Source organism: Meriones unguiculatus, chromosome 4, assembly GCF_030254825.1.
Source record: "Meriones unguiculatus strain TT.TT164.6M chromosome 4, Bangor_MerUng_6.1, whole genome shotgun sequence".
NCBI lineage: Eukaryota > Metazoa > Chordata > Mammalia > Rodentia > Muridae > Meriones > Meriones unguiculatus.
Genome location: NC_083352.1, coordinates 38,572,256 through 38,580,950, shown reverse-complemented (window position 1 = coordinate 38,580,950; position 8,695 = coordinate 38,572,256). Strand labels below are relative to the sequence as shown.

The 8,695-nt window shown below is 50.1% G+C and overlaps 1 protein-coding gene across 2 annotated transcripts in view; it reads left to right on the top strand.

The window, feature by feature from the left end:
* Positions 1-221: 221 nt before the first annotated feature.
* The window catches only part of Stox2 (storkhead box 2), a 218,235-nt gene continuing 209,761 nt past the window's right edge, over positions 222-8,695 (top strand). The window contains exon 1 of one of the 2 annotated variants that reach the window (XM_060381752.1): positions 222-1,183. In XM_060381752.1, the coding sequence (XP_060237735.1) occupies positions 814-1,183 (370 nt within the window). In that variant the 5' untranslated portion in view covers positions 222-813. The remainder of the gene's footprint in view (positions 1,184-8,695) is intronic. The other variant, XM_060381751.1, reaches the window with a different exon arrangement.

Sequence of the window (8,695 nt, the reverse complement as noted above, 5' to 3'; positions counted from 1 at the left end):
GTTTCTTCCAGAACAGGCTCGCGGACAGGCTGGAGACAGAACAGGGGAGGGGCCGCCACAGTTGGGAGGAGGACCTGATGACAATTTTTTTTCGTGCTTGACTAGGTTTTTTAGAAAAGCTACTTCTGAGGGTACATTAACCAGCCGGCGAATCCACTTGTTTCTGGGGGGGAGGTGGGAGGTGGGGGCGGGGTGGAGCGTGGGGGGCGGAGCGACCTTCTGCAGCTCCGGAATCGGTGCCTTCCTTCCAAGTGGCGCCGTGCGTCCCCCTCCCCCTCCGGATCTGCCCGGAGCGGCCGGGCGCTTAAAAACTCTGCTGCCTAGCTAACCTCGCCACCTCTACGACCTCCGGCACCGGCCTCCTTGGAATCCCGGTAGCCGCGTCCAGCCAAGGGAATTCCCCCGACCGCGGCCAACTGCCCGCCCCCTCGGCACCCTTCCTCCGGGTCTCCACCCCTGCTGGGGCTGCCGGGTGCCAAAGGGAGGCTAGGGTGCCGCGGCTGGAAAATGAGCAGCGCCGGGGGGTAGCCCGGAGTTTGCAGGTAACTGGCGAGGGACCTCGGGGGGGCCCGCGCGCTTGGCGTCGCTGTCCCTTCCCTGCGCCACCGCGCGGCGACCTGCTGCGCCCTCGCGCGGGTTGCGCCCCGGGACCGCTGGACTCCGGCGGGGCGCGGCGGGTGGGGAAGGCACGCGGACCCCCCCCACCCCTAGGCAAGACCCCGAAACTTCCCGCTCGTCCCCCAGCCGCGGTCCCCCCTCCAGCGGCGCGCGGCGGCGGCGGCGGCACCGGTGGCGAGTGTGGCTCGCCCGGCGATGCCTGGGAAGATGGAGAAGTTTCTGCAGATCGCGCCGCACTCCCTGGCCATCGTCCTGGGCCCGACCGACGGCCCCGCGGAGAAGAAGCCCGCGGCGGATCAGCCCCCGCCGCCGGTCCCCGCCGAACCCCGACAGCTCGCCCGACACCACATCGGCTACGAGATCTTCGCGGATTTCAAAGCGGAGAACATGCAGCACTTCTGGAACAAGAAGGTCACGGCTGCGGTGGCCGAGACTTTTTTCCTGGGCTGGATCGACGAGCAGGTCTTGCTGATCCAGGGCAAGGAGGAGCATCTGGAGGCGCTGCGCGAGGGCTGGACGCGCAGGGCGCTGCGGCCCCCCTCCGGCTTCCAGATCCGCTGCCTGGGTGAGTGCTGCCGCCCCGTCGTGCGGCGGGGGCTCCGGCTCCGTCCTGCCTCCGGGGGGTGGCCGAGCCCGCCCTTAGGCCGGGTGCCCGGGGTGCCAGGATCTTCCCACGAATCCTGGTCGGGAAGGGAAACGAGGGATCGGGGGACCTCTTGGCACTTGCGACAGGGGCTGCACCTTTCGGCCCGGGCAACCTCCTGGCGGCGTCGGTGGCGCGCCCCGCGGGGCGGTGCCTGGGGCTGGCCAGGTAGGCGGCGCGGCGGCTCGCTGGTGTGCGCGGGTCCGGGCTCCGGGTGTCAGCTTCTCCGCGCCTGGCGGGGTGGGGAGCGCCGGCCAGGCCGAGGGAAGGCTCGGAGAAGCCGGATTCTGGCGGCACCGGGGCTGCGTGGCCGGCCCTTCAGCTAGCTGCGCCTCGGTCCCCCGGACATCCTTTTCCAGGGAGGCGACCTCAGGGGGCGCGTCGCTCGGCTCAGGTGTGTTGGCGCCGCTCCCACCCGCCCGCAGTTCCTTACCAGACAAAAGGTACCTTTCTTCTTAAATGCTTTGCTTGTGGTGCAACTTCCAAACAGTATTGTGTGACTGAAGGTGGAGGGGGAAAAAAAAAAGACAACAGAGAGGAACCAGGGAAAAAGTTTGATCTTTTCGTTTGTTGGTGGCGAAGGAAAAAAAATAATTATATATATATAGTGAGCAGAGGTAGCTGGAGTGGGGTTTTAGTGGCCGGAACGTTGCCCTGACTTGTATTTTTATTGCAGTGCTACTCAACATGTTTTTCTTAATCCCAGGCAACCTCGCCCGAAGAATACTTTTTAGTTTTGGACTTCAGGCCCGGTGGCTAAGGGCAAATAGAGCACATTGCGATGTTTTATGAAGCGATTCGATAAAGAAAGCATTCTTTCTAGTTCCAGGGCTTAAAAATTCTTTTATGACATTTTGGGAGGAGGTCAAAAGTTCAAACAAAGTACAAGTCTGTAAAGCGGCCTTTTGGGTCCCTGCCCTTCCCCCCCCCCCCGGGTTGGCCTTTACCTGCTAATGTGTCTTCTAAGCGGATGGTAAACTAACAGCATTTTTTTTTTTTTTAAATTTCGCTGCGTTTCATCTATTTTTGCGCAGCAGAGATTTGTTTTTACAAAAATTTCTTTGAATTGAGCAGAGAAAAAGCTAGTGAAAGCTTGCTTCTTGCTGTGTCTCGGAGATCGCTCCCCTCCACCACCCCAGCTCAGCCCCTGTAATTAAGCTGCCTGCGTCGCTGAAGAGGCTGAGATGAATGCCTCTCTGGGTTGGTCTACCATTACTACCTTCACAGCGCAGGACTTGAACACTTTGGGGGAGGCTCGACTCGCTCTTGTGTGTGCCCTTCAAGACTTCTCTACAGCATTTTGACAGTTTCCTTTGAATCTTGATCCCAGGATGCTTTTCTTTTTTTTTTTTTTTTTCTTTTTAATTTGGAAATTCTCCTGTACCATACAGTGCAATGTAAAAACAGTGGATCAAACCTTAGGTACCCATCATACAGCTCGAAATTTGACAAACTGCACCCCTGTTTCATCTATATCCCGGTTCCACCCCACCATTACGAGGTGGCTATCTCATGCTCTATAACATAGTTTCATTTGTAATCATTTCAGCCTGCTCATTTTTTTAAAAATGAAATTATGAGTCTTTATAAACAGATAGGAATTAGTGATCCATCATATTCGCCAAAGAGAAGTGTTTTGGCAACTTTGAAAGGCTCCGAATCCATTAGTTGAAGATGTTTGATTATTGCTCGCTGATAACTGCCTCCCACAGACTAGCTCCTCCTGGTGGGAGTCTGCCCTAGCTGCTGCAGGACTCAGCTCAGCCCTTATTCATGGGAAGAAGGAAGGGGCTTCCTCCCAAAGGGGGAAGCATCAGATAAAAGAGCAGGGGTGGTACCTGCTGATATCCAGATGGCAACTGCCTTGGGGATCAAAATCTCTCAGCTGGCGCTTTACTTTCTCCTCAGTAATGGTGGTTATAATGATGGGTTGTTGGAGAGATTGGCCTCTAATGGGACCGCAATGTCCGTGGCATGCCTCCTCATTCTCTTGGCGCTACTGGGGAACCTCTCACAACCTTTCATTCTGAACCACTGTTACTATTGACAAATCAAAATACGAAAAATTAAAAAGAATCACATCATAAGCGTCCTGTAAAACACGTCCACAGACAGCCCAGCTGAAACGTTATGTTGAAAAATAGGACTGACATCTTAGGAGTGCCCTCGGACCTAGCTAATTTATGTCCAACAAGCAGGAAGCAACCACTGTCTTTGCTACTTTAGTTTTAGTAATCTGAATTTTTTTTGTTATATTTTAATGTTAATACATGCCTTGCAGTGAGTCTTCCAACTGGTCTAGTTTGTACTTAAGCATGCCATCAGAGTCCTGCTATTTTGTGATCTTAGTTAATTACTTTATGGATGTGGGTCAGCCACAGAACCAGCGACACGAGTGAGCATTGCAGGAAGCGTTCTTTTCCTACTTGCTGAACTTGAACTAAGCAGGGCTCTGAAATAGCTGTCAGCCAAAGGCAGGCTCACGTTTTATTCTTATTGCAGCATATGATGACGTTCACACAAGGGATCGTTTTCTAGAAGGTTCCTTAGCCTCCTCCAGGGCTGGTGAACTTGTAATGAACTCGTTCTCTCGCATTCTCCCGGTGAAGAATAGAAAGGAAGGCTCTGTCACTTGTCTCAGATGCCCATTGCCTGGGCAAGTGCCCCCAGGCCACTGTGGAGGAGAGGCTACATAGTTGCTCCCTTTATCTGGCTGCCATTACACTGAGGCTGAGGCTAGCCCATGAGTCCATATTTTATTTCACAGCTTAAACTGGAAAGAAGTGGGAAGCACCCACATTGGAAAATGCAAGCGTTTCGGTGTCTGTAATCCCCAAAGTATATGGTTCTAACCAGCTGTAAAATTTTCCGGTGAGGGTTGGACACCAAGGTGGTGATTACAGGATCAACCAAAAAGGAGGGAATTAAGTTGCTCAAAGGATAAGTAGTTTTAATTTGGCACGTTCAAATGCACCACTTAGAAATAACCTACTGGAATATTCTTAGAACTACCCTACCGTGTGCGCATAGAATTGAAAGGTCACTTTTTATCTCTAGGATGCGCCTCAAAAAGGGATGTTTAGGTGGATGTAAGAAACTAGTAATTATTTTTAACTGACTGAGAATTTCAAACGTGCATATCATGTTTTAAAGTGCTTCTGTAAAACACGTTCCATTAAGTTTGTTTGCTGGGGTTTTCCAATGTCAGCTCTTGTCATTTCCTGAAGATACAAGGACTGATAAGGCATGCAGTTTCGGGGTTTCGGTTCTGACTGGAGGAACTGAGTTTTTTTGGTGCTTCCAGGGCTCTAGTCCTGTGCTTTGGATGGGCAAGGAGAGGTGAGCACCCTGTAAGCAGGCAGGAGAGGTTTCCTGGGGTGAGAGGAGCTAGGCTTTGTGCGGGGTGGGGACGGGCCAGGCCGGGGCGGGGCTAGGAAAGCCTCAGAGCTGGCTGGGAGCTGGAGCTTTCAGGGGGTGAGGGTCAGGGGCTGCACCAGTCAAGCCCTGTTTGGAAGTGGGTGCATGCGCAGCGGAGAGTGTTGTAAGGCCAGGGAAAGGTAAGCCGGGGTGGTGTGTGAGGAACGTGCGGAAGAATGGAGGCGTGGCCGGGAGAGGGTGCTTTTGTGCAGAAAGAGGGAGTGACACTTTTGATGTGTGTTTTAATAAAGCTCCTAGGCTCAGAGAAGGTGACAGATGGGCACGGGGGGAGGGCGGGGGCAAATACGAGTTTATCATTATCTGCAGTCATGGGGACAAATGGGCCCCCTATTAGAATGTTTCTGTTATGTACACTGTACCTTAGGCCTTCCACAGTCATTGACCTATAGAGGATGTCATCTGTCTGCTTGAGTCCAGGGACCTCCCTGCCTTAGCCATAGGCTCTTCCGCCTTTGTGTGGAGCCACAGGTTGGTTCCTCTATCCCTTTGCTCTGGGCTCCTGGGTTTTCCCCAGCTGTTAATGCTCCTGGGTCCTCTAACTTCAGATCCCAGGGAGGCTGAACTCTGTCCTCTGCAGTGACTTTTTACACTGCCCTATTTGGTCCTTAAATATTCAAATAGTTGAGACCAACTATACTTTTGAGACCTAAATATATATTTTAGAGTGCAGTTAAGGCCAGTCTTTTGCATTAAAAAATGCTTAGAATATGTAGGTGTTAAGAGTTTATACTGCAATTAAAAATAATTTATCTGATTTTATATGCATTGGTGCGAAGGTGTCAGTTCCCTTGGAATGGGCATTACAGACAGTTGTGAGCCGCCATGTGGGTGCTGGAATTGAACCCAGAGGCTTTGGAAGAGCTGACAGTGCTCTTAACCACGGAGACATCTCTCCAGTCCTATTTCCTCCCTCTTTCTTTTTCCTTCTTTTATAACACTGTGTTTTATGTAGCCCAGGCTAGCCTCAGACTTGCTACATAGCAGACTTGGCTGTGAATTATTGACCATGTTGTTTCTACATCTGAGGGCTGAGATTATATGCCACCCTTGCTTTCTTAAAAGAAGCTTCTTCCGGAAGTAAATGATGAAGACGACATGTTTTCAGAAGTTGCAGACTCTGGGCTGGAGAGACGGCTTACTGGTAAAGAGCACTGGCTGCTCTTCCAGAGGACCTGGGTTCAATTCCCAGCACCCACATGGCAGCTCACAACTGTTTGTAACTCCAGTTGTGAGGGATCTGACACCCTACAGACATACATGGGGACGAAACACAAATGCACATTCAATAAATAAAGGATAAAAATGTAGCATAATCCAAAAAGCACTTGCACACACAAAAACAAAAATACTCTCAAGTACTTTAGATCAACTTAAAGTTGCTTAATTAATTGAATTACTTGCTCTAAAACTTTGATTCATCCAGCAACTGGAACACCTACTTCCTAGGCTCTTTCTGAGTGGCAAAAAAAGAGAACGAATCAGTTCTAGTCTAGGGGGCCAACAGACATTCAAAAATTTAAAGGAAAAAAAAATACATTTGGGTTTTGCTCTATTGAACCCTGGGCCTTTCGCTCACTGGGTTAGAACTCTGCCGGTAAGCCAAATCCCTAGGCTCTGAAATATGAATAAGGTAAATGAGAGTGCTAGGAACTGACCCCAGCAGCTAGCTGCTAAAGCGCATGCGCGGAAGAGCTCTGCTACAGTGCCTCCTTTGGGTTAAGGTTTGGATGGTGGGGCAGGCGGGAGCTAGCGGTAGTGACAGAAGGGGAAGTCAGAGCGGTTGACCAAGGCTAGCCCAGTAGTGACCGAAGGAGAAGTCAGAGCGGTTGACCAAGGTTAGCCCAGTGGAGGCGTTCGGGATTCCCTTCTGCCGTGAGCGGATGTGAATATTTAAGTGCGGAGTGTTGGATCAGACTTGTAGAAAAATCCAGAAGAATTTCAAACACGGTCTTATTTCTTGAAGACGTTTGCTTGTCCTATTAAAACCTCAGGATTAGTCTAAACAGGGGACAATGATGCAATTAAGCGTTCATTAATGTCCAGGCAGTCATAAAAAACATTTTTATGAACCGCCCGACACTGTAAGCAAAGGCGTGTCTGCTTCAGTATGAGGAAATCCTCAGAGGGAACTTCAGAGAGTGTCCGCGGGGCCTAGAGTCACCGAGAGGTTTGGTAAAGCCTTATGCATTCCATTGCTTATTGTCAACTCATCATTACGCCATTGTTTTCTTATGACCCCAAGCACGTGTTTGTCTCCTGGTGAGTCTGTTTTGAACTTGGGAAAGAAGCTGTATGGAAACAGAGACTTGCTGGTCGTCCTTAAAGTCGCTGGAGGCAGATGTTCTCAACCTGTGGGTCTCGACCCCTCTGCGGCCACTGATCAGGTGTCCCACAGATCAGATTTTTCCTTATGATTCATAACAACGGCAAAATTACAGCTCTAAAGTAGCGATGAAAATAATTTTACGGTGGGGGGGGGTCACCACAACATGAAGGACAGCGTTAGAGGGTCGCAGCATTAGGGAGGTGGAGAACCACTGATTTAAGGGAACATACAATGGAGAAGTAACAGGGTGTGAGAGGGGAGAAGGTGGGAGTGGTGGGAGATCGTGGGCTTGGCGTGGTAGGTCAAAACAAAACAAAACAAACCAGCCAGGGTGAAGATGGACAGAAGAGGAGGAAGGTGGGAACTGGGGACACCTGCATCAGCAGAACTGTGCCTGTTACGTGACCTCGCAGGGTGACCCCGGACTGGAAGGGTCTTCTCATGGGTCAGGCCCTTTCTTTCGAGTCCGCTAGCCTTCCAATCCAAGCACGTTCTCTGTGGCCAAGGCAAGGAAGAAGATTAAGGGAGCTGACAGGTCCATCCCTTCGAATCCCCATGGGGTAGGCGGCAGGACTCCGTGTTCAGTGGATGGTCAAGTCCTCCTGAGTCTAGCCCCCAGAATTCGCGGGAGAACCTTTCTCAAGAAATAAGGTAGCTAGAAATAAGGAGGAATGACATCCAGCTCGTCCTCCAGCTCCAGAATGAATACGTGTGCACGCACAGACATGTACACACACACCCCACATATGTACACAGGTTTTTTAAAAACCTGATCGGTTACAGTAACACTGGTTCTAAAGTTGTACCATGCTGTCAGTATTCATCCAGGTACTTGACGCTTTCTCTAAGGGAACTTACCGCCCTGGAGGTTCTGCTGTGAATTCTTCCCTTGGCTATTCTTCCTTTGGCCTGGGTAAGCTTTGAAAGTCTGCCAACTTTGGAGTTAATACGGAACTGCAGGAGACCCGAGCTATTTTTTTTTTGTTGTTGTTGTTGGTAGTGGAAAATCTGTGAGCAGCCTAATTTGTCTAGCTTGCTTTCCTCTCACCAGAGCCTGGTTATTAATTTACTCAAACATCTCGGTTTAAGGAAAAGTCTTTAATAGTTAACCGTGAAATGCTGGAATGGGTACGTGAAGGTGAGACCTTAGGAGCTGTGTCTGCTCCCAGGCAAATGTCAGCTACTCTTACATCTTTCTTTCTTTTTTTTTTTTTTAAAGTTTCTGTCGTCTGTATTTCCTCTCCTGTGAAAATTAGGCTTTACACCGATTCCGTCTTCATTTTACTCAGTGGTTGTGAACTGTACTTCGGAGTGGACAGACAGGGACGTGACAGGGTGAAAGAAGGACTTTTTATTAACGCTTTCTGTGTGGCAGGTACTGCCACGGGCACTTTATATACATCGCCTCATTTAAACTTTAAAGAGGCATTGGTAGCAGGGTTTGCTTTAAAAAACAAAACAAAGCAAAACAAAACAAAACATTTTTATTACTGTGTGTATGTGCTGCCTCATGCCAGAAGAGGGCATTAGGTCTCCCGGAGCCTGAATTACCAGTTCTGAGCTCTATAATATGGGTGTTCCTACTTTAGTGTTTTTATGGAAGAGTGCAATAAAACTTTTAGATGTGAAACAATTTCTCCAAATAAACAAAGAGTTAATTTACGGCATGG